The sequence below is a fragment of the Dasypus novemcinctus genome, chromosome 6 (assembly GCF_030445035.2).
Source record: "Dasypus novemcinctus isolate mDasNov1 chromosome 6, mDasNov1.1.hap2, whole genome shotgun sequence".
Lineage (NCBI taxonomy): Eukaryota > Metazoa > Chordata > Mammalia > Cingulata > Dasypodidae > Dasypus > Dasypus novemcinctus.
The window spans coordinates 87864791-87890112 of record NC_080678.1 but is presented as its reverse complement, the minus strand read 5'-3'; the positions used below and the strand labels follow the sequence as shown (position 1 = coordinate 87890112).

At 56.6% G+C, this 25322-nt stretch overlaps 1 protein-coding gene across 3 annotated transcripts in view; it reads left to right on the top strand.

Moving 5' to 3' along the window:
- Positions 1–25322, top strand: part of ARHGAP22 (Rho GTPase activating protein 22) — a 207630-nt gene that overhangs the window by 48651 nt on the left and 133657 nt on the right. The window contains exon 1 of one of the 3 annotated variants that reach the window (XM_012523850.3): positions 9390–9716. The exons of the other annotated variants lie outside the window; for them this stretch is intronic. Within the exon in view, the coding sequence (XP_012379304.2) occupies positions 9683–9716 (34 nt within the window). The 5' untranslated portion in view covers positions 9390–9682. Of the gene's footprint in view, positions 1–9389; positions 9717–25322 lie in introns of those variants that run through there. 3 annotated transcript variants of the gene reach the window in all.

Sequence of the window (25322 nt, the reverse complement as noted above, 5' to 3'; positions counted from 1 at the left end):
ACAGCCAGATGCAAGTTCCGCCCCAAGGAATCAACGGGAGAAGGAAGAGATCATTCTGAGATTAGGAGAGCCTTGAGTAACTTTGTCCCCTTGAAGAAAAGAACCAGTGGGGGAGGAATGAAAGATGCTGGGAGGAAGGGAAATGAGGGAGCAGGCAGAGGTGCTGGGCCAGGCACAGGTGGAGGAGCCGGGGGCCTGGGGGGAGGGGGAGGAGTTTTGACCGCAGGGAGAGGTGTCAGTTGAGAGAACAGGCGCCTGGGAAACTTCCGTTCTTTCCATCTGTTCCAGCTCATGCTGGTTCCAGAGCAAGCAGGTGTTTTCATAAGGGAGAAGTTTTTTTTCAGTGCTGTTACAAAACTCACCAACATAGTGATTTGTCATTTTCTGAAGTCTGGCTCTTTACCTAAATTCAAGAGCGGAGAAGTCATTTCAGAACCACTTCCTTGGTGGACAGGTGTGAGGGTAAGCGTGGCCGTCGCTGGGGGTGACCTCACCGCTGGGTCCTGCACACCCGCTCCTGGGGGAGGGTGACAGCTTCTTGGAACCTCGGACTGGTGCGCTCCCAGGACCCAGGAGCACTGGACTCCACGGCGCGGCAGCGGGGATGTCTTTCCTCCCAGCCTTTGACGGCCAGAAACCGAAACCCAGCAGCGGCCTGGCCCAGGAGAGAGCGCTGCCCCACTGCCACTTTCTCACCCTCTCCAAGAGGAGGTCCCTCTGCAGGGAAACCCACAGCAAGACAGTCAGGCTGGATACGTTCTTTATCCCAAAGCCCCTCGATGAAACGGCACCTGCTTGTGAAGTGGAGCACCGGTTCCCAGGCGTGAGCGTTTGTCTGGACCTCAAGCTCCCAGAGTCTTCACCACGAGGCCCGTGAGCTCAGAGGACCCACTGGTGGGAGACTCGCTCAGAGCCCCTTGAAGAAAGGGCTCCAGGCTCAGCTGTGAGCAGCGGGGTCAGCTTCCAGCCCTTTCCAGCCCGCCCCAGCTCTGCAGCCAACGCCCTCCTCGGGGAGGCTCCGTGGGGCAGCACTGGCCACCCCACCCCTCCTCTGCTGGGCATCGGCTTCACAGCTCCCGGCTGGCCTGGCAGATGAGAGCAGGTTTGCACGCCGCTCCGTCGCTCCCATCTGCTGCTGCCTGCCTTTCCTGAGCAGGTGTAAATACCCAGCCCCAGCGCCCACAGCAGACACGATGCTTGGCTGCTGCCGCCTTAAATGGCAACTGTGACACGGGCCACAGCGTTGGTTGGCTCGCTGCCCCTAAACCTCCTCTCCACCCAGAACGTGCTGCAGGACACGAGGGAAAACACCCCTGGCTACAGCTCACAGCTGGAGGACCTCCCAGCCAGATGGGTATGGGCGGGCGGGGGGGTGGTTCTGAGGCCCGAGCCTGGATTCTACATCTTTGTCCTTCTGCCTGCCCAGGATCCCAGGGAAGGGGCAGTCCAGGGCTCTGGACCCCACCGGGGGGGAGGGGTGTTGACTGTGCACGGACGGCAGCAGGTGGCCCAAACTGAGATTCAAACGGGAAGCGGTTATGGCTCAAGTGATCGGGCTTCCACCTACCATGGGGGAGGACCCGGGTTCGATCCCTGGGGCCTCCTGGTAAAAAAGAAAAAGAGAAAGTGTGCCTGTGCGGCCAGCCAGTGCTGGCATGGAGAGCCAAGCGCCCACGCAGCAAGCTGGCTACCCACGCAGTAAGCCAGTGCCCATGCAAGTGAGTCATGCAGCAAGGTGATGACGCAACAAAAGAGAGAGGAAGGGAAGAGTCAAGGTAAAGCACAGCAGAGATGAGGAACTGAGGTGGTGCAGGTGACAGGGAGCCTCTCTCCACGTCAGAGGTCCCCAGGATCAAATCCCAGTGAATCCTGGAGGAGAAAAAACAAGAAGACAGAAAGCAAAATAGGTACAGAAGATCACACAGCAAATGGACACAGACAGCAAAAACAGCAGGGTGGAGGAAGGGGGAAATAAATAAAATGTGGGGAAAAAATGCCTGAAATTCAAAGCCATACCGAGCATCTGCCGGAGGCATTGGGCCAGAGGGCAGAGACAGACTTCAGGGCTAAGGCGACAGGCCTGAGCCAGGGCTGGGGGGCCAGGAGAGAGGCTGTGCCCTGAGGGGCCGAGCAGTGAGCAGCGCCCATATGCCCAAGGGTGAGACCAGGTACGCCCTGAGAGTACTGGCAACGCAGGGCCGCCAAGAGGTAGAAAAATCCACCTTCAACGAATCCATCACAATTTTGCAATTTAAAAAAATCTAGAGAAAATGTGACGTTCAACCCAGGGTGTGGGTGAGCTTGGTTTGCGGCTGCTATTTCACTGATGGGCGAGGGGGCAGGAGGGGTGCGTGGTCCTCCAGCGCCCTTCACTAGGTGGGGCGGCAGGTCCTTAGAGGGCGCCTATGGCCCCAGGTGTGGAGATGAGGTTGCTACAAAAGGAGCCGCGCTCTAAGAGTGGGGCAGTGAGCAGGGAAGCAACCATGAAACAGGATCTCAAAGAATGCCTAAAAACCTGGCAGGCAGAGGAAGGCAGGAGGAGGATATATGGGATGGGAAGGTTGGCTATAGCAGGTTGCAAAGAGGACCAAATACGCGTGGCTCAGTGCAGAAGAAGGTTATTTCTCCCTCTCATGGCCAGCCAAGATGCTTCCGGGTTGACAGCGGGGGCTCGGCTCCACGGTGTCACTCAGGGATCCAGACTGCCAGAGGCTGTCGTCCCCTCCATGAACTTCCAAGCCATTAGAGGGTGGCAGGCGTGAGATGCATCAGGTGGAGGGGTTCCATGGAGAGGTTTCACATCCGGAAATGGAGAGTATCCATGTGTACCCAGGAAGAAGGAAAGAAGAGATTCGGGCAGAGCGCTAGCGTTCTCTGCCCACAGCCCGTGGTCCGCAGTGATGGGGCTCGCCTGAGTGGGGGGGGACACCTAACAACTGGTTCTCGGGAAGGAAACCTGGCTGGTGGCATTTGCTGTTTTCCTTGGTGTAAAGACCCCCACCTTGGTTGAACTCAAGCTACCGCATCATGTCCCTGACTTGGAAAGCGATGTGCCCGATGTACAGTATTTCCACGCTGCAGATACAATAGCTGTATGTAGCCTTAAGATCATAGCTAAAGTGTAAAATGTAGTAAAATAAGCAGCGAGTGATGCTGTGAGAGCGTACTACCTTTTCTTCACCATTGTTTAATTGTAAGGTTGTGTCTTCTAATTTCCGAGGATGTCATGTTAAATAACTTGCTTGCCAAATGCCTGATAATGTAGCCATCGGCTGTCGCGCACACTGGGACGAGCCGGCTGGACCAGCACGCCGCTGGGCTGGGTAGAGGGTGCCTGAGGAGCACGGAGCTGCCCGTGAAGGCCTCGAGGGCCGGGCTAGGGAGCTGGAGCGTGGGACAGAGAGCACGCTCGGCAGGCGGCCTGAAGCTGACCGCTCCCCGGCAGACATCTGGTGTAGAGCCAAGAGCAGAGCTTTCCCCTCTCCCTCTGGAGGAGCTCCCTCTGGTTCTCCCTGCAGCCTTTGGAACAGGGAAGCAAGGCTCTGCCGTCCAGACCGCACCATTGTGCAGATAAAAAACAGCCTCCCCGCCACGTGTGTTAGAGCGCCCGTCTCTGCCTGCAGGGCCCAACCCTGCCCCCTCTGCCAGACGATTTTGTGCAGTGCACAACCTAGACAGCAACACCTGAAGTTCTGCATGGCCTGGAACTCCTTTCGTTGGGGCTCGGGCAGAGGCACCTTGGCGCTTCCTCCCTGGGATGCCCATTGGCAAATGCGCCCCTCCCTGAGATGAAGCCTCCCTCGGGTGGCAAGTGGCAAAGACCACCCGCAGTGGGCACAGGCAGTTATCTTCTGAAGCAGGGCTTTTTAGCCCTGGCTGCAGGTTGCATCACCTGAGGCGCTTTTACCTTCTCTTGATCAGGGCACACCCTAGCCTAATTAGATTGAGGAGGGGGTGCGGAGTCAGCCGCAGACCTCCCCAGTGTACAGCCAAGGTCAAGAACCTGGTTTTATTTTTATTTATATATTTTTTCTATTTTTTTTTAAATGTTACATTAAAAATATATAAGAGGTCCCCATATACCCCCCACTCCTCCCACATCAACAACCTCTTTCATCATTGTGGCACTTTCATTGCACTTGGTGAGTACATTTTGGAGCACTGCTGCACCACATGGATAGTGGTTTACATTGTAGTTTACACTCTCCCCCAGTCCACCCAGTGGACCATGGCAGGACACACAATGTCCAGCATCTGTCCCTGCAGTACCACCCAGGACAACTCCAAGTCCTGAAAATGCCCCACATCACAGCTCTTCTTCCTTCTCCCTACCCTCACCAACTACCGTGGCCACTTTCTCCACATCAGTGCTACAGTTTCTTCCATTACTAATCACAGTGTTCCATAGTAGAATGTCAGTAAGTCCACTCTAATCCATACCCTGTTTTAAAGGCAGCCTGACCCTGGGCCAACCTGGCCAGTTGGGGTGGCTGTCCCCCAGCGGGTGTGCCTCCCAGCAGATGCTGCCCAGAGGATCCTTCTCTCCACTCCCCCCACGTGCCCTACAGAGCCCAGCTTGGCTCTTAGAAAACAAGGAAAGATGGAAAGAAACGACACACCCGCTGCGGGAGCCTGGCAGCCAGCGGGGCGGCGCAGGGTGTGTGGCTCGCCCAGGCCTCCTGCTTGCTCAGCCCGGGATCTCCCTCCATGGTCACGGCTTCCTACCTGTAAGTGAAGGGCTGGGGGCTCTTTTTTCAAATGAGCATTTGCAGGGGCCCTGGCAGATACTCTCGAGACTGCTCTTGTCCCCACCCCACCCTCGGGCAGCCCCAAAGGGACCTAGAGGGCCCCCAGGTCCTGGCGAGCAGGGGCTGTAGACGTCAGGATGGGAGGGGCCGGAAGTCATCCAGGGAAGCACTGGGGGCAGGGCGGAGGGGAAGAGCTACTTGGCCCGCCCCTTCCCAGCCCTCCCTGGGGTACCGAGCCAGGGACAAGCGCCCACCCCTTTCCCAGCTTGACTTCCTGGGTTTCAGCCCAGAGGCTCTGCGGTTTCCTCCAATTCCAGCTCCATCCCAGGAAAAGCGGGCGGGAGCAGTGACTTAATTTCACTGGGGGAAACAGCTGCTGGGCAAGAGCACCCGGGGGTGAGTTTTCACCAAAACAACTGTCAGCTGACCCGGCCTGGGCCCCTAGGGTGTTCTCAGGACTTGGAGGAAGCGCCAGGCCATTACTCACAGGTGGCTTCCTGATTGCTCAAGGCCTTTCCCTGGCCCCGCCTGTGACCCCCTCCTCCTGGGTGGCCTCCGTCCCAGCCTGACCAGGCCTCTCCAGGGCCCTAGAGAGACAGGAAGCCAGTTCTGTCCTTCATTTCTTGGATCTGCCTGTCAAGCTGATATTCCTCCCGGGACTCCTGGCCTGAGGGCCCCTAGGGACAGGAGGGACATCAGGGAAACTAGGGGACAAAGACAAGAGTCCAGGGGGAGCACTTTGTGGCCTCTGCTGGTGGAATCAGGACTGTCTCATGAGGGCAGTGCTCAGACTATGACTGGGCTCGTGTCGCTGAAACAGCATGGAGAAGAGCCTTCCAGAGAGAGGGAAGGGCACGTGCAAAGGCACGGAGGCACACGGGAGCAGGAAACTACACATGCAAAGGCACCGGGGCACAGAGGAGCAGGGACTGCACTTGCAAAGGCACTGGGGCACAGAGAAGCAGGAAATGTGTGTGCAAAGGCACCGGGGCACAGAGGAGCAGGGACTGCGCGTGCAAAGGCACCGGGGCACAGAGGAGCAGGGACTGCGCGTGCAAAAGCACCGGGGCACAGAGGAGCAGGAAATACGTGTGCAAAGGCACCGGGGCACAGAGGAGCAGGGACTACGTGTGCAAAGGCACCGGGGCACAGAGGAGCAGGAACTGCGCGTGCAAAGGCACCGGGGCACAGAGGAGCAGGAAATGCGTGTGCAAAGGCACCGGGGCACAGAGGAGCAGGGACTACGTGTGCAAAGGCACCGGGGCACAGAGGAGCAGGGACTACGTGTGCAAAGGCACCGGGGCACAGAGGAGCAGGGACTACGTGTGCAAAGGCACCGGGGCACAGAGGAGCAGGGACTGCGCGTGCAAAGGCACCGGGGCACAGAGGAGCAGGGACTATGTGTGCAAAGGCACTGGGGCACAGAGGCCCAAGGGAGTGCACAGGCCCTCATGTGCATAGGGTTGTGTGGATCATCGGCCAGGGGTGGGTTCAAGAGGAGGGCATGGAAGTACTGTGACAGGTCTTGAGTGCCACGCTGGGATAGTCTTCCTTTCTGCGGGCTGACTTGGCCTACTCCCTTCCCCACGCTCTCCCTTCAGCCTGGCCCCAGGCTCACCAGGTCCTGTGGATCTTCCTCCCTAGCCTCTCCAGCCGAGCGCCACTCTTATCATCTCTAGCGTCTACAACGCGCCCCCCCTCCCCCTGCCTTGGGACCCTCCGTAACTGGAGTCTGTCTAGGTTCTCGGCTATGCTGCAGAAATGAATTTCAAGAGCATGTCGGGTGAGTTAGGTCAGTAAGTTATTAAGGTAGGGAGGGATGAGAAATGGGAGAAAATAACAGCATGGTCCCAGGTAGAGAGGAAGGGGGTGAAAAGTGATAAAGCGGGCTGAGTCACAGACTACAGTCCCCCATTATAGATTATAAATGCCCAGGTTTACTTGCGTGTTGATCCATGCGGGGGACGTGGCGAGAGCAGGGCGCAGAAGGCAGGACAAGCACCGGGACAGGGCGAAGGCAAGAGAGCAAGAGAGCTGTGTGCTTGCTTTTTAAACCATTAATTATTTTGCCCCTTTGCTAACGGCAGGGGAGGAGTCCCAGCTGTTTGCTGTTTTGATTGGTTACCCCACCCATCAATCCCCCAGGGGGCCCAGTGGTAATAAAGTCCTTGGGGAACACCCAGGGCTCCTCCTGGCTTCTGGAGGAAATCTTGTTCTGAGTGGCAGACTCTAGCCTGTGTGTGTTGGGGGTTGGGGTTCCTCCAGCAGCCGTCTTGGGGTTGTTGATGTCCCCGTGGACTCTCTGCCAGGTTCCAGATCCACGTAGCGTCACCTCCTCCCATCCAGCTGCTGGAGGGGAATAGGCACCCATACAACCCTGGGGGCTCAGGCGACAGAGGGTAGGTTAGGGAGCCAGCGGCCCTTCCCACCCAGTCACTCGGTACCCGGCCTGAGTAGCTGCTCAGGAAATGGCAATTTTATTTCCTTTGCTGTCTCCCTCTCCAGCACTTGACTAAGCCATTTTCCCACCAGTAAACCAATCTCCTCTTTACTTCTGGAAAGTCTGGCCCTCCCTTGGGCTCTAAATACCACCTTTGATATAGAGAGACCTACACTGCCAAATAAGGTAGTCACAGGCTACTGTGGCCACTGAGCACCAGAAAGGTTGAGATCTGCTGAAGTCCACTGACTTCCAAAGACGTAGTACAAAAAAAAAAAAAAGGCAAATAGCTCATTAATAACTACTTCTGTCCCCCCCCCACCTCTGTGGGGTTTAAACCTCTCGGGGCCGATTGGGCGTGGCCACAGTTGCATCCCCCATAGGCACCTGGTGCAAATTCAGAGTGGCCCAGTGGGCACAGCTCCTGAACTTCCCCGGGCTTCAGTTTCTCCCTCTGTAAAACGGGACCATCACACCTACCGGATGAGCCAGTTTGAACGATTTAATAGGATGCTCCCATAAAAAGCCAGGCCGCGGATCCAGCCTACAGAAGGCAGGTAGCCCACTCTGCCCCCAGAGAGTTCCTGGAAAATAATCCCGGTGAATCTGTCCTCCCCAGGGGCTGGTTTGAACGTGGGTTTCTATGGGTTAGGCACTTTTCTGTGTGCGTGTTATTCCACAGCTTTTAAAAGCAGAGGGGAGAGGAAGAGGAGGGAGTCAGAGAACTTGTCCAGGTGGGGATCCCCTAGCCACACCGGTCTGGGTGGTTGGAAGGCAGAGTCCAGAAGTAGCTTCCAGGGCTATGTCAAGGCTAGCAGCATTTTTTATTCTTTTTCTCTTTTTACTTTTTTCCCTTTTATTCATTTACTTATTTTTTTTCATTAGAACACTTGTAGGTTTATAGGAAAATCATGCAGAAAGTACAGTTTCTATCTACACACTCTCACATACAATTTTCCCTATTACTAACATTTTGCAGTAGTGTGGTTAGTGTGGTACCTTTTGTCACAATTGATGAAACAATATTATAATTATACTATTAACTATAGTCCATAGTTTACATTCGTTTTTGTTGTACAGTTCTATGGTTTTTTTCTTTTTCTTCTGGTAACATATATGCACCCTAAAATTTCCCATTTTCTCCACTTACAGTCCGGTGCGGTAAATTACACTCACAACACTCATCACCCTTCATCTCCAAACTTCTCCATCACCCCAAACAAAAACTGTGCCCATTCAGCATGGAGTGCCATTCCCCACCCCCACCAGCACCCGGGGAAACTGTAGTCTCTTTGCCTTTATGTTAATTCTCGTTTTAACATAATGAACTAAGTAGAGATGACTCGAATTCCATTCAGGATCAAAAACGCTCGCTCCAGCTCATATGACTCAGGGGGGCAAGTGGGGGCCCCACTCCAGCCCATCAGGGAGTGGTCAGCATGAAACGGTTGGGGCTTGGGTATTTAGGGAGACTGCCACCCCAGAAAAGCACAGTCTGCAGACACAGCCCTGGGTTCCCCATGCTAGTGCATGGCTCTGCCTGCGGGGGCTCGGGGCAGGTGTCAGCGCGTCTGGTCTGCGCAGTGTGAGGGCACCTGCCAGGTGAGTCTGAGCATTAGGTGAGATGTTCCATATAAAGCGTCTGCCTCCGGCCTTGACACGTGCCAGCTGCCTACTGAACGGAGCTGTCACTGCGACTGCATTTCTTGGGCAATTTTTATGCCCTTGAGGCGGAGCCCTGAAAATTCCAATACACACCCTTTGGGAATGCTAGTATTTATAAAAAACAAAAAACAAAAAAACCTCAGCAAAGGGCGACGGAAAGAGTTGACATCCCTCCCAGGCGCCTGTCTGCCGGTCAAGTCCCTAGAGGCGCTGAGCACCGCCGGGGCTGCAGTGTCCTTTAAGACACCCCTTCTCCCAGCACTTGGAGCAGTGCGCTTTTCAGGCGGCCCGCCGTCGCATCGGGCCAGGGCCTGGAGGGCTCCCTCGCCAGGGGGACCGTCCCCCACCTCTCCGGCGCCTGGGCAGGCGCGCACCCCGCAGGGCCCCGAGGCTCGCTCGCGGGACGGTCGGGTGCCCTGCGGGCCCGCGCGCCCCGCCCTCCCCGCGCTCGCCCCGCCCCGGCCCCCTCCGCCCCCTCGCCCCCGCCCCCGGCCGCGCCCCTCCCGGCGTGGCCCGCACCACGTGCGCCCCGGGCGGCGGCGGAAGAGCCGCGCCAGCCGCGCCCGCTGATTTATCAGCAGTGATCACAGGGGCACTTACTGGTTCGCTGGGCTGGGAATTAATTCGGGGATGGATAAATAATGCATCGAGGTTTATTCAGTCCCAGGCAAGCCGGCCTTCCGGAGCCGGGAGAGCGAGCCGAGGCGGCGTGGCGGGGGACGCCGGCGGCCGGGAGGGCCCCGGCGGGGCGTGAGGAGCGATGGGCGAGAGGCCGAGGAGCGGGAAGCGCGTGGCAGCATGAGCGGCCCGGCGCCTCGGGTGCGGGAGCATGCTGAGCCCCAAGATCAGGCAGGCCAGGAGGGGTAAGTCCGACTTGCCTTGCCAGGGTCTCCGCCGGCAGCGCGTGACTTGGGCAAAGCGCGCAGACACTCAGCGCGCCTCAGGCAGGTGGCGGGTGGGGTGGGCGCCGGGGCTGTCGCCGCCGACCGGTGGGCAGCCTCGTGGCTGCCGTGGGCTTCCTAGCGAGGCGGCCGGGTCAGAGGCCGCCCGGACCTGAGATTGTGGCAGCGCGGTGGCGCTCTTGGTGCCCGCGGCGGGCGTGCAGACTCACCCCAGGGCGGGTGAGAGCCCCTCGGTTGCTCCAAGTGACCAGGGGACAACTATGGGAAATTTTTGTTTCTTTGGCCAAAGGGAAATGATCAAGCTTTGCTCCAACAGCCAAGCACCGATGGCCCTCCCTGACAAGGCACGCAGTGGTTTCTCCAGATAACCCCGTCCCAGTGTGCGCCCTCGGAGCAGTGGCCCCAGGGCTTCTCCGCAGAGCCTGCAGGGCCCGCCAGGGCTGCAGGAGGCAGCTCCTCAGGCAGGCGGGTACTCCCACACTGGAGAGTGCTCCCAGGAAGCCGCTGGGCTCCAGAAGCGGGAAGGGGAGATGGGGAAGCATGGGGGGCAAGTAAGAGCTGGGCGTCTGGAGACCTGGTGGGGATTGCCCTGCGGGGCCGGCAGGTGCCCCAGCCTGGCGGTGATCCACGGGAGGGTCCTGGGGGCACGGCCACTGGAGGGCGAGGGACAGCTTCTCTCAGGGCAGCGGCTTCCTGGCCAGGGCTTGTCATTTGGGATGAGAGCATCCACTTTTCAAAAAAACAGAACAGAAGGTGTCTCTTCAGGTAGCCAGTGTTTGGGGAGGGCTGAGTGTCCCCTTGTAAGCAGGGAGGGCGTGTTGGAGGTGGGCAGTCCGTCTGGGGAGCGGGGAAGATGAGTGTGAACTCTCCGGGTGCTGTGAACTCACAAGGAGCACATTGTCTCGTTAGCACGCCGCGTCCACTTGGACGACTTTCCCTGAGCTTAGGGAGAAGGGACCGGCCCTCCAGACTGTGGTCAGCAGTTCCCCAGACCCGTCGAGAAGGACTGACCTGTGGGCTCTGCTGATGGGTACGAGTGTGTTCTGGTGTCGAGCCGAGGGGACCCCTCCCAGCAAGCTGAGATCTGACCCTCCATGGGCAGAGAGGGGCTTGGCGCCTCCAAATGGGCCTGCCAGGGGAGACCCCAGGTAGTGGCTCTGCTGTGGCAAGCGGCGTGTCCTGGCCATGCTGGGGCGGGGGGCCAGCCGTCTCACCCCCGTTCTGGAACCGTGCCGTCCCGCACGGCAGCCAGAGCCCCACGTGCCTGCTGCGCACTTGGCATGTGGCTCGTCCACACTGAGAAGAATGCACTCCAGATTGTGAACATTCAGTCCAAAAGTAGAGCGTTGAATGAACATTTCGTCCAAAAGTAGAATGTCAAATAAGTCACAACTGTTTTATACTGATTCTTTGCTGAAATGTTAGTATTTTGGATATATTGGGTTAAAGAAAGCATATTGCTAAAATTGATTTCATCATTTTCTTTTTTTTTTTTTTCCTACTTTTTAAACCTAAGGCTGCCAGGACATTTTAAATTCCGCATGTGGCTCACATTATATTTGTATTGGATGGTGCCAGTCTAGAAAGAGGCTGGTGCTTCAGCAAAAGAGCTCTGAGGCAGCCTGCCCTGGAAACCCTGAGCTTTTTACAAACGTCTCTTCTGAGTCACCGGTTTTGGACCAGGGGCAGTTTTGCTGGCCAGGGGACATTTGGCAATATCTGGAGACATTTTTGGTGGTTCAGCTGAGAGGTGCCTCTGGCAGCTGGCAGGTAGAGGCCAGGGAAGCTGTCCAGCCTCCCCCACCGCACAGGAGAGACCCCGCAACAGGGCTGCCGCCACCCGAAAGCCAGCAGTGCTGGTGGGAGAGGCTGGGAACGGGGGTGGTGACGGCAGCCCATCAATGTGAGTGGAGTCAGGAGCACTGAACAGGTGGCTGTGTTTAAAGAGGAAACTGTAGGGTACAGGTGATACAGCTATAGACATAGATGTAGACATAGATATAAATATATCACTAGAAAAAATTAAAAGTTAAAACCTAGAACTGTGCAACTCAGTGAACTTTATCTTAGACAATGGACTATCGGTAATGGTACAAGTATAAGAGTGTTCTTTCATGAATTAAAACAAATGTAGGAGACTAATACAAGGTGGTATAATAATCACGTGATATACGGGAAACAAAATACTCCTAATGTAAATAATGGACAATACATAGAACTATTTTAATAATCTGTCATCAGTCGTAACAAAGGTAACTACTGTTAAAAAGTAGTTCAATTATTAAAAAAGTGTTGTCATCAGTAATAACATATTCCATGCCAAAGCAGGGTGTTGTGGGGTGGTGTATGGGAATCCTGTAGTTTATGCATGATTGTTTTATAAACTCACAACTTCACTAACCGAAAACCCCCCTGTCCTAGGTGATATCTGGTTAGCTATGTGAAAAGATTAAGCTTACAGTGCTGTCATGTGCACACATTCATAAAATAGTCACTTTCCCACAAAAGTGTGATACGATGAATCACGGAGGGTCAGGAAGCTTCCAGAGGAAGTGAGTGGTGCTTGAGCTGGGAGCCGAGGACTGCGCGAGTCAGCAGGGGGAGGGTGGCGGAGGGAGGAGGAGGTGCTCCAGGCAGAGGGTGCAGCACGTGCCCTGGGCTCCGGGCCCACGAGGCTCGGTGGCAGCTGGGAGCTGGAGCGCATGTAGAGGGAGGCTGGACCCAGCTGGGAAGCCATCTCTAGGTCAGCTTAGCCTTGTTGAGGAGAAACTCCCTAAGGACGTTTTTGGACGAATACAGACTAAAAAATTATATAGGTGTGCCTCGGAGAAATCAGGCTGTGCTAGAAAGGAGAACTTTGGTAAAAATTCATCTCCTGAGGCTTTTCAGGAATTGGATGGGACCCGTTTTCTGAACACAACTCAGAGCTCTGGGAATCACAGTCCCTGATATCCAGTCATTGTCTTACCCGCACTACTCCAGAATATCTGTAGTTCCAATACATTTCCGGAATACACCGTGATGCAGGTACACCGGCTGCTTGGAAAGGGCTGAGGTCACTCTATGGGATGGATCCTAAAACTGGACTGAGCCCTGTGTCAGAGCCCCTGGGGCCCGGCTGAGGCTGCCCTGGCTGGGGCCCCTTCTCAGGGCCATGGGGACTCTTCGCTTCCTGGCAGGGCTCCCTCCAGGCCAGCCCTGAGTGAGCCGGGCAGAGCGGCTTCATGTCTCCTTCCCGAGGGGAAGGAGATGGCAGGACTGAGAAGGGCCCGGAGCAAACCCTTCTGCCAGTTGTCTGGACGGAGAACTAAGTGTGGTCAATGGGCGTGTCCTGGCTGTGCGCAGCCTCCAGGAAGTTAGAGGCCAAAGGGGCAGAATGTCTCAACACACACACACGTACAACATGTGCACACATACACACAAACCCATATACACACAATCACACATATGCACACATGCATCTGTATGCACAAATACCTGCACAGGAATCATGCAGGAATACACACATTCGCATGCATGTTGACACACTCATATGTATGCACGGCTATGTCCACACACATGCACCCTCATCCACTCACATGTGCATGCACATGTATGTGCAGATATGCACACACCACACACATATACGTACACAGACACATGAGGATGATAACTCAAAAAAGGAGGGAGGCACCCAGAGCAGCTCAGCATGGCTCGGAACAGGCCAGTGAATTCCGACCCCTGTGGTTGGTGTTACGTGCATCACACAGTTCTAAGTGTGTGGGCCTGATTCAGGAACGAGGTTCCAAGTGGTTCCGCCCAGCACAGAGTCGTTTGAACCAGCTCGGACCAGTTATCAATGCTGTGTGCGATTCTCACTTGCCAACACCTACTCAGATCAGTTCAGACTCATTCTAGCTAGACGCGACCTCTTTAAACTGGTCAGACCTTTTGGAACCAGCTGTGACTGGCCCTGCCCAGCTCAGCGCCCGCCCGGCTACAAGGGTCCCTGCCGGGGGACTTCTTCTGAGGTGGCTCACGCAAACTCTTTGTCCCCTGAGCCCCCATTCCCAGGGAGGGAAGGGAAGAGAAAGTTCACCCCCAGCCCTGCCTAGAAGGAAAATAGGATACTTTCACTAAACTTCCATGATATTTACACAGGCAGTGGCTCGAGTCCCAAGTCTATGTCAAAATTGCCATTTGCTTCCCAAGATAGAAGATGGAAGTGTGAGGTGGGTGCCCGGCCTCCCGGGGGGCCGGGCCATTCTGCAGGCTGAGGAGGGGCAGCAGAGCCCCCCACACACACACTCCACCCCCGCTCTGCCCACGGCCCGCTGGGGCGCCTGATCTCGGCACTGGGAGAACTGCGGCTTCGGAGGACAGGAGCCAGGTCGGGTTCGTCCCCGCCTCTCCAAGCCCGGTCGGAGCAGAACCCCCGAGTGCTGGACCCTCTCTGAAACCCCACTGCCCCAGAGCCGTTTCTTCAAAGATTTGCTGACAGCACCTCCTCTGTCCCCACGAGAGTCCCAGGCAGAAAGGTTGACCTGGACCCGGTGTGCAGGGGCGAGGTGGGGTTGGCGGCCCTGGCGCTAGACCCCCCCCTGAAGCTTCACACATCCTTGCGCCATCCTCCTCCCCACGCTCCAGCATCTGTGGCCTGGGCTACGGCAATAACCAGCTCCTCCTCGTACGCTCCCCCCACCCCATCCGTTCCTCTCTCCATTTCTGCTCGAAAGCCAGAGCAGTCTTTTCAAAGTGTAAATCCAGCCGAGCATCTCCTCCAACCTCCACCCATTAACTTGGAATCATTCAGTGGCATCCCTCTTGCTCTTCGGGTTAAAATCAAAGGCCTTACCGTGACCCACAAGCCCTTAGAATCCAGCCTCTGCCAAACCTTCATCTCCTCTCACTCTCCAAGCTCCAGCCCCACTGGCCTTCTTCCTGGGCCTTCGACCACAGGGCCTTTGCATATCCCATCTTCCCTGCCTGGAATGCCAGCCACATACCCACATCCCTGCACACACACTCCTGAACTCCTGTTCACCCTTTGGCTCTCACCTTAAGTGCCGCCACTCCTGGAAGCCTCCCACGTCTAAGCTTGGCCCTCTGCTCCGTGCTCTCTTTTCCTTCACAGCATTTTTCTTGGCTTGTAGTTGTACCCTCCTGAGTTGGATTATATGGTAAATATCTGCCACCCCCACTGGGCGATGAACTCCACAAGAGCAGGGGCCGTTTCTGGCTTAGGACATCCTTATGCCCCCAGTGTCAGGCACCTGGAGGGCAATCAGTACATATGTATTGAATGAATGAGTGAGTGAAGGAAGGAAGGAAGGAGTGAGTGGTGGGAAGGCCTTAGCCTGGGAGCCTGAGCCCCATCTCTGCCCTAACAGGTGGAGGTCCTTTGAAAAGTTGATCTGTCCCTCACCTGACTTACATGTTGCAAATATCATACCAGTTTGCTTGCCCTTTATTCTTATGCTTTTTCTAGCTGTACTTAAGTTTTGAATTTTTATGCCATCCACCTAATGATAGTTCTCTGGTCGTTTCTGTCTTTGGCCTATTTCAAAATAAAATTGATGCTGCTATTTAGGAGGTGCCCTCTTTGAGAGGTAGTCTTCAGACATGAGCATTTGCTCCAACAGCTTTGGCCACCTTCGTTAGCGGGAGCACCAGGTCTCGGGGGCCTTGCTGAAAGCTCAGAGCCTGGTGTCCCTTGGGGGGAAGGGGCTCTGTGAGTGAGATGAAGCCCTTCGGGTGCCTTGTTGCCAGTGTGACCTTTCCCACAAGAGAGTAAACGAACACGCATTGTGCACCCACCAGACGCCAGTCATTTTCATTTTGCTTCTCTCATTTAGTTCTCACGACTACACGGCAATGGGGTATTATTATTCCCATGTAGCTGGCAAGGAAACGGAAGAGTGGGTGCCCTACAACAACTGGGAGAATTCGTGCTCATGTCAGTGCCACAGTCTCTTCTCTCCCTAACCCAGCGTGGGGAGTCACATTATCCGAAGGCCACTGCAGGTTGCCCTCCGTGTCTCCAGGGCCATGACAGGTTTTTGAGTAAAAAAGCACAACAGTGTCTTCAAGAAGATGCCCATTGCATCTGAGCACAAGGGGATTAGATTTAGATAACTGGTGGGACATTTAAGGTGGGATTACTGATTCAAGCAAAGTTAAAATCAAGGCAATTATTAACTCCAGGGAAAACAAAAAGTGACGCAATAAGGGAAAATTACTGCAGTATACTCCATCGTTCCACTGGGGCTAGCGATTGCACAATACTAATAATGCAAACGCTGTATATTGATCTGACTAAACTTACAACATTACTGTTGGGAGGATGGGTGCTCGAGCGTGGTACAGCAGGGAAAGAGAAAGATCCTCCACTTCCATGATGACAAGTCAGTAAGTCCGACCTAAAAAGAGAAAAAGTCAAGAGGAGGCAATAAATGAATGTTATTTAGAGATGTGGAGGGAAATACCAAAAGAATCAAGTTACAGGGTTGAAAGTGACCGCACCTGGGGGTAGGGTGGAAGTGACAGGAGGCCAGGAGACTGCCCGGCTCCACCCAAGGCTTGCAGGACCACTGGACACGTGGCGGGAGAGGTCGGGCTGAGGCCCAGGGGCCGCTGGCCTCAGGCCGGTTCCAGCTGGAGGCTTCCCGGCTGTCTCTTCTCCGTGTGTCCATCCCTTCCGAATGTTACTCGGAACTGAAAGGGTCCAGAACAAGCGCCAGGGGCCTGCGTGGAGGAGCGAAAAAGTCCTGGTGGGGAGGGCCTTGAACAGCAGTGGCCACAAAGCGCATTGCCGCCCGATTTTTAAAGCACTGTGTATTCTAGGATTTTCACTGTTTATTTCTAATATTCTTCTTATTGATTCTTTTGAGGCATCATGTGCGTGTAGCACAATGCACAGCTCCTCACTAAACCCCCATGAGCTTCTGTGTATGCGCATGCCGAGTTAGCACACTCAGGGCCCAGCTAGGTCATCTTTCCAGAACATTCTCTCCTCCCTCTGTCGGACTTATTTCTACCACCACAGGGTAGCTTAGCCTATTCTTGAATTTCATGCAAATGGAATCATTTACGTACATTAAATGTATGAGTTTTTTTTTTTTAAGATTTAGTTTATTTCTCCTCCCCCTTCGTCGTTTGTACTTACTGTCTGCTCTCTGTGTCTGTTTGTGGTGTGCTTTCTGTGTCTGCTTATCTTCTTCTTAGGAGGCACCAGGAACTGAATCCAGGACTTCCCATGTGGGAGGGAAGCTCCCAGTCGTTTGAGCCAAATCCCCTCCCTGCTTATTGAGTCTCTCGTTGTGTTTCCTCGTTGTGCCTCCTTGCTGTGTCATCTTGTTGCATCAGCTTGCCATGCCAGCCTGTCATGTCAGCTTGCTGTTTTGCTCATCTTCTTTCGGAGGCACTGGGAACCAAACCTTGCACCTCCCATGTCATAGGCGGGCACCCAACTGCTTGAGCCAATGTATGAACTTTGCTTTAAACTTTATTCTTTGAGGGAAGTTAGGAGACACCTGTCAGTTATGTGCCCGTTGGGTGATGGGTTCTCCCTTTAATTGCAAATATCTCATTCCAATCCTGACACCAACTCTGTGAGGCAAGGAAGAAAAAAGAGGTTGGGAAGGATTTCAGTAAAATGCTAGAAATCACACCACTAGGAGGATCAGAGGCGAGGTAGACACAGGCCTCGGGTCCCAGAAGCCCCCACCTCTCCAAATACAGCCCACCCAGAGGCAGGCGGAGGCCAGGAGGCCTCACGGGCCGCTTACGGCCAGCAGTGTGGAGCCGCCTGTCCCCTCCGAGCCCGTCAGGCCATGCCCTGTGCAGGGCCTGACCGGGCCTCGTGCCCAGGTAGCCCTCACCAGGTGGGTGCCAAGGTGTGCGGTGGGCTCAGGCGGGGCGCCGGCCAATGTGCCTGGCGATTCTGAAGAAAGACCGGCTTCCGTGCTGCTTTTCTTCAGCTCTCCACATTTTTGACAACATTCACCAGCTCAAATGGGACACGCTTCCCTGCTTGCCGGAGGGCCAGAAAGTATTTAATCACCCACACACTTTCCAAATATTTAGTATTAATAATGGGAGCCATAGCTCATGTTTACTGACCTGATGGAACCAGGCTGTGAAACAAGCCTAACTCATGAAGCAGCTTTATTTGTGCCCTGGAATGTCCCGGGGCGGGAGAGGGGTACGTTGGCGGGGGGGTGGCCGGCCTTCCTGGGACCCTGCCTGGCAGGCCCTGTGACAGCTCCGGGCATTCTTGGACCACAGCGTGCTCGAGGGTCACTTTCATTTGTAAAATACCAGTCCCCTATTGCCACGTCCGTCCCTGAGTTGTGTAACTGATTCTCACCTGCCTCCTTGAGAGTGTGCGTCCTGGCCTGCCAACCCCCTGGAAAATGTCCCGTTTCTGGCGTCTTGGTCCCCTGTGGAAACTTAAGTGTAAATGCCCTGTGCCACCTGCCATGTGCAGTGGTAATCGCCTTTAATCCTCAAAAGACTCCTATTGAGAAAGAGAGACCACTGCCGCCCATTTTTCAGATGGGGAAACTGAGGCCCAGAGAGGTTGAAGAACTTGCCAGCCAGAGGGTTACCCAGCCGGGAAGTGGCCGTGCTGAGATTCAAAACCGGAAGGCTCTTGCGCGTCACGCGTGTGTTGCCTCCCACGCCAGGTCCCCATGCGGCCCACGGAACCTCCCGTGCCGAGGCCCCACGGCACACGCCTTAAGGAAAACGGCGGTTCCTGGCCAGCTGTAGTGCGGGAAGGCAGTGGGTGGAGCACGGGGATTGGCTGGGGAGCAGGTTCCCACCCACCCCCAGGAAGGGCTTCCGGCGGGGCCGGCTTGGCTGGACGGAGCGTTGGACAACGCTGCTGTGGCTGTGTGCGCAGTGGGCCGGGCAGTGACACTGAGGGCAGGGTGAGAGCAGATGCCCAGTAACTGCTGGTGGCAGTGGGGCGACCTGCAGAGAGCATGGGGGGGCAAAGGGTCGCGTAGGCAGCAGATCCCCCGAGAGCGCTCAGCCGCTGCCGCCGAGCACTAGTGGTGGGCAGTGCAGGGCCCGGCACGCGCACGCACACACATACTGAGTGTGCTATGGTGTTTAAAGAGCCCAGGCTGAGAACGAGCACCGGCCAGCCCAGCTCCCGGCCACCGCGTCCCGGCCCCAGCCTGCCAGTCCCTCAGCTGCCGCCCGGCCCCCAGGGTATGCAGTCGGCCCGTGTGAGTCCTGCACATGGGCCCAGGGATGCCCAGCCTCTCCCTCCTCCTGCCTCTTGTTCCCAGATCCGTCCAACCGGCGGGTGGGCAAACCGAGTCACCGTCCCAGAGGAAGATGCCCAAAGTTCCTAACAGCCCTGCACCTCACCAGCGCTCGGGACCCCAGGGCTGGGGGCGCTCCAGGCGGGCCCTTCGGCCCCAGGGAATTGGAGAGCTGGCCGCGGACCTTCCTGCTTGAAGGTGGAAACGAGTGATTTGTGAGAGCTGCCTGAACAGGGCCGGCGGGGCCGGGACTGACTCCTGAAATCATCAAGGGCCTCAGCGACTCCTTAACCAAGGGCGGGGAGTGTATTGATCTCGGCTAATGGCTATGGCTCGTGCACAGGCGGAGAAGGAAATTTATCACTGGTATTGGATTGCCTCGCCCCCCCACCCGGCCCCAGGCTCTGCGTGAATGGCTGGGCTGAGCCAAGCAGGAGCAGAGGCGGCCAGAGCGGGGGACCCAGGGCCCGTCCCCCACGGGGCCCAGCAGGGGGAGGGAGCTTCCGAGGGGCTCGGCCTGCTTACGTGCCGTGGTAGTAACCCGTGTTGCTGCCACATTTTACTCGCCCATTCCACATCTTACAGGCGGAAGCCTGGGCTGCGTGGGCTGATGGGTGTCGGGACTCCAGATCCCGTGCTCCTCCTGGAGCGCGTGCACCCCTCCGCGCCCACGGCCACGCAGCGGGGAGCAGGAACCGCGCCGTGGGCTTTGGGTCCCTTCTGAGCTTCCTCTCTGAGCCAGTGCCCTCTGACTGTTCGTCGTGTGGAAACGGCCCCCCGCGTGGGAAGTCCCCTTGGCAGATTCCTTCCAAACCCAGAGGAGCGTCAAGTCCAAGATCTCAAGTTCTTTGAACTTGAGGCTTCCATTCATTCATTCACGAACTTTTATTGAGCGGCTCTGTGCCAGATTCTAGGGATTCAAAAGGAGGGAGGGTCCTGTCTCAAGTCAGCACAGTGGAGCGAAGTTCATGTCCACCTGGAGGTGTGGGCAGGGTGACGGGGGCAGCCCGAAGCGTGGAAGCTGGACACTGCTCTGAGAACCCAGCGGAGGCATCTTCATGCCGTGGGAAACAACAGAACAGATGCCGCAGGAGTCAGGGCTCCCCAGGCAGCCCCAGCTGGGAAAGGCCTCCCAGGCCCAGAGAGAGGCAGATGCCGAGGTGCAGAGGCACGGCTGCAAGGGCCCTTGCGGGAGCCGGGTGGGGTGGCTTGAAGCTGTACAGACCCCAGAAAGTGCGCTCTTCAAGTGGACCCATTCCTGTGGGTGTGGACCCAGTGCAAGTAGGATGACCCCCCCCCCCCCATTCAGCATGAGTCTTAATCCTCTTACTGGAGTCCTTGATAAGAAAAAACCAGGCAGAGAGAGAGAAAGCCACGGAGGCGCGAGGCTGGAAGCAATGAACCCGGGGAGAAGGGCGGGCCCAGTAGGTGCCACCGCGTGTCACGTGGCAGCCCAGGGCCGCCAGTAGCCGGCCTTTGGGAAGAAGGTCTCCCCTGGATGCTGCCTTGGTTTGGCCCTTTTCCTCGGCCAGTCAACCCCCCTTGGTAAAAGCCAACCCATTTCACCATCTCTGCATTTTGGCAGCTTTAACAAACTAGAACACCGTGGCTGGTTTGGAAGGACGAAGGTGCAAGGAGGTGAAGCCGGGACTCGGCCTAGCAGGGCTTGTGGGCCCTTCTGTGACGCCAGTGTCCCTTGACAGCCGGCGCTCAGCCAGAGCTCTTCGTCTGGAGCGGGGACGCGGCCTCTTGCGAGGAGCCACATGAGTGGGCACCATTGCAGGTGATACGCAGACGCCAGAGGAGGCGGGGCAAGCTTCCCTTTCTCAGACGAAGGGTTTCCGTGAGTCTGGGGCCGGTCAGGGTCTGTGTGTCCCAGGGCAGGGGCATGGAGCTGCGGCAGGCCCAGCTCCCTGCCCTCTCCTGCTGCGTGCTGCCCGGGCCCACTCCATCCCCACCCAGGGCTCACCCCAGCCTGCTGCCCATCCAGCCGCCCTCGGGCGCCCCAGCCCTCGAGACTCAGGTCTTGGCGGCTTTGTGCCCCTATGTCCCTCCCCCCCCCTTAGCTCTGTCAGGGCTGGCAGGTGGCTTTCCTTCTCCAGAACCCCCAGGAGCTGGCAGGATGGACGCACAGCAGGGGCCGATAAACAGTGAATGGATAAACAAACATGGGATGGACCGCGTGAGCTTGGGACTGAGCACTGTGTGGAGGCAGCACGAGCCAGAGATCTGGGGGTCACGGCCGGACAGAAGACATGCCCCGGCTCCTTGGCTGACCCCGGCTCTGCGCCTCCTGCTCGCCGCCCCGGCCACAAACCCGCGCCCACCGAGCCCAGAGGCAGCCCGAGGAAGTCACTCAAGCATGCGATTTTTAAAATACTGATTTGGGGGCCGTGGGTGTAGCTCAGTGGTTGAGCACCTACATCCCATCTACAAGGTCCCGGATTCAATCCCCGGGGCCTTCTAATAAAAAACACTGATTTTTTAAAATCGTTAGATAATCATTAGGGGGAAATAGCTGAGCTTTTCAGACCCCACTGCTGTTTTACCAGTTGGTGCTCCTGGACGTGTTTTGTGCACCCTGAGGCCTGAAGGTGCCTGGGCGCTGAGCGAGGCCCATGGGGGGTGGGGGTCTTCGCTCGTCCCCCACCCCTCGGAGGGGGCCTACGGGAGAACAAATGGCCCAGGGGAGCCCAGAGAGAAAGCGACGTTACAGGTTTACAATTTAAAAAGTGGTAGCCTGCACTCAAGGACCAGAGGGTGGTAAATCGTCTGAGGCCCTTGCAGTATTCCCTGGCCACCGAGGGGCCCCGAGGCAGCCCCCCGCCCCTCAGCTGCAGACCGCCTGGACTCCGCGACGCCGCCTGGCCCATGCCCCCCCAGCGCCCCCCAGCGCCCCGGCCGATCCCTCACCACTCTCCTTCCAATCAATCTTTCGGCCTCCGTACTTACCCTTTAAATCAGTTCAGCTCTGAGAGCCGTCTCCCTCTTTCCCAGGCCGGCTTTAAAGTTCCGTCGCCCTCTATAAATCAGCTGTGTCTGTTCAGCTCTCCCACCGCTCCCCGTGCCCGTGGGGCTGCCCCCTCGGCCCGTGGCCCTCCTGCAGCACCCTGGGGCCTCGCGAGCCCTAACAAAGAGCCTTGCTGAAATCCAGGCCGCTGCCGCGAGGCGTGCAAACCAGCCTCCCCCGAAGGGTGGCACGCAGTGGGTCAGTGAGGAGGTGCCCGGCCGGGGTGCCCAGTCCAGCCAGGGGAGCCTGATCCGCAGGGAAACCCCAGGGCAAAGCGCCTCTCCCGTGGGTGGTGCGAAAAGCGAGGTGGTGGCTGCCCTGGGGAGGCAACGTCACTCCCCGAATCCTTCCGCTGTTCCCCCTGCAGACCCACAAGCTCCAGCACCCAAAGGCCATCCCGGAAAACCGCCCCAGGGTGGGCTCTGGGCGCTAAAGCACAGGGAGGACGGGAGGGGGCGCAGACAGGAAAGGGGGGCCCATGGGAGTTGGGGTGGCGCGCCATTCGCCCCTCCCCAAGGGATCGCTGATGGATTCTCAGTGTTGTGGGCTGCCCGATGCGGGTGCCCGACGAGATGGGCACCCACTCACTGAACCCCTAGATGGTACCAGACCCAGACTGGAGGGGACGGGCTCGAGTCAGCTCAGCCCACTGGAGGATGAGGAGGTGCAGAGGGAAGGACGCGGGGCAGCTGTGTGCCCCCGGCCCCTGGAAGGCCCACACGAGCCAGCCTCTTCTGTTTCCTGGGTGCTCATTTGTTTAGTGGGAGCTGCTCTCGCTAGCCAGAAGTCCCTGTGTGGGCAGAGGTCACGCGGCCTTGTGGTTGCATTCCACAGATAAATATTCATAAACATTTATCGCATCCATGGACATTTTAATTACCATTTGGGATCTCCTGGCTGCATCCAGCGCCATTCCGAAAGAGCTCTTTCATTTAAAAGTTTCCGTTTCCATTTACGTAAGCAATACACAAATTACAAATACACTTATAAAATATATACAGTCGTACAGCTCTGTCCTCCCCTTCGCAAACAGCATCGCTGCTACCAGTGTGATGTGTTCCTTCCCAGCCCAACTTCCGTGCCAATACATGGATTCACTGAAAATAGATGGCGAGGTTTTTTGTTTGGGGTTTGGGTTTTTCTTCCCCTTTTCAGATAGCTGTCTATTCTAGCCATAGTCCTGCAACGTGCTTTCTTCCACTTCTTTTAGAGAATTTACGTACACGATGGAATGAAGTGGGAAGGTGGCGTGGGAGGGTGAGTGGGGGCGTTTTTACGAGGGTGGCAGGACAGGCCCTTTGGGGAAATGGCACGTGAGTGAGAAAAGGAGAGAGTAAGGCTGTGGGCACGAGGGGAGGGGCAGAGGGGCCTGTGGGTACAGAGCCCTGCTGTGGACACCTGCCTCTAGGGTTTGGGGGACAGCAGAGTCCTGCTGGGGCAGTTTGGCCAGAGGAGGTGGCCCCCGGCCGGCCGAGGTGATGGCTGCAGCTTTCCTGGGAGTAAGGTGAGGAGCCGTGCAGGCTTTTTCAGGCAGGGTGACCAAGGGCCCCCTTTAGCACTCTCGCCAGTGCCACGTTGGGGGTCGAGCCCAGTGGGGCACAGCAGGGCCGCGAGACTGAGGAGGGGCCGTTGCATACTTCAGGTGAGAAGTGACCGCAGCTTGGGAGAGGGTGGCCTGGCTGATGGAGCTGCCACTCCCTGAGCTGGCAGAGACGTGGGGGAGGAGCTTTCAGGGCAGCACAGGCCGGCCGTTCCGCTTGGACGTCTTAAACTCGAGGTTCTAAGAGGAGGCGTCAAATGGGCAGGGCGGGGTGTGGGTCCAGAGCTGGTGAGATTTCTGCAGTGCCCACGTGGATGGGGTCTAGGTTCATGAGGCCAGCCGCGCCCCCGGGGGCGAGGAGACCCAAGGGCCAGCCCTGGTCACCCAACGCGAGGGGTCTGGAAGGAGAGGAGAGACCCACACGAGCCTGGGGAAGCACGGGGGTGTGGCCTTGGGCCCTGCCCTGGTTTGCCAGGGCTGCTATGACAATTAGCACATGCCAGCTGGCTTGAACAACTGGAGGTCACTGTCTCCTGGGTCTGGAAGCTGTTCAGCGTCGCATTCTGGTGATGGCCGTCCCCCGTCTCATGCCGAGCTCTCTCTGCTGGTGTCTGCTGATTTCTGCTAACTTCTGGCTTCTGACTGGGTCTGAATTCCCTCTCTTTATTAGGGCTCTAGTCATATGATTAAGGCCCACCCCAAGTCGGCGTGGTCACAGCTTAACTAATAAAGACATCCTCACATGTCCTCTTTACCTCTGGGTTCATCCCACAGGGACAGGGATTAAGAATGGAACATGGCAGCGGACTTGGCCCAGTGGTTAGGGCGTCCGTCTACCACATGGAAAGTCCACGGTTCAAACCCCGGGCCTCCTTGACCCGTGTGGAGCTGGCCCATGCACAGTGCTGATGCGTGCAAGGAGTGCCCTGCCACGCAGGGGTGTCCCCTGTGTAGGGGAGCCCCACACACACGGAGTGCGCCCCGTAAGGAGAGCCGCCCAGCGCGAAAGAAAGTGCAGCCTGACCAGGAATGGCGCCACACACAACGGAGAACTGACACAGCAAGATGACGCAGCGAAAAGAAACACAGATTCCCTTGCCACTGACGACAACAGAAGTGAACAAAGAAGACGCAGTAAATAGATACAGAGAACAGACAACTGGGATGGGGGGGGAGGGGAGAGAAATAAATAAATAAATCTTTCAAAAAAAAGACTGGAACATGTCTTTTGTGGGGCATGCGACTTAATCCCCAAGAGAACTCAGGGGAAGAAAAAGGTCCAGGAAGAAGGAGGAGCCAGCGGGGGCAGGTCCTGCTGATGGTCAATTAACAGGAGGGCCAACTGACCCTCGGGTGCAGCCGTGTGAGGGTCACTGGCCACCCGGATAGAACAGAGGAAGGGGAGGCTGACTCAGTGGGCTCAAAAGACAATGGGAGAAAGGCAGGGGAGACCCTCTTGTGAGGTAGTTGTTATAAAAGGGAGCCAGCAACGTTAGCACACGTGCATTTATCTCAATTCTGTCCAGCTGCTCCGCTGCATCCTTTGGTACAGATATGGCATGTTTCATTTGACCATTTCCACGTTTAGGTATCGCAGAGAGTGCTCCAATGGGCACTTTTGTATGGCTCCTTAGGCACGTGTGGTTCTTCCTGTAAAACAGAGAAGAGAGCAGAATTGCTGGGCTGCAGGGTATATACATTTTTAAAAATATAAAATGTTACAAATTATTCAGTTAACACAAGGTAATAACTACAGTTAAAAC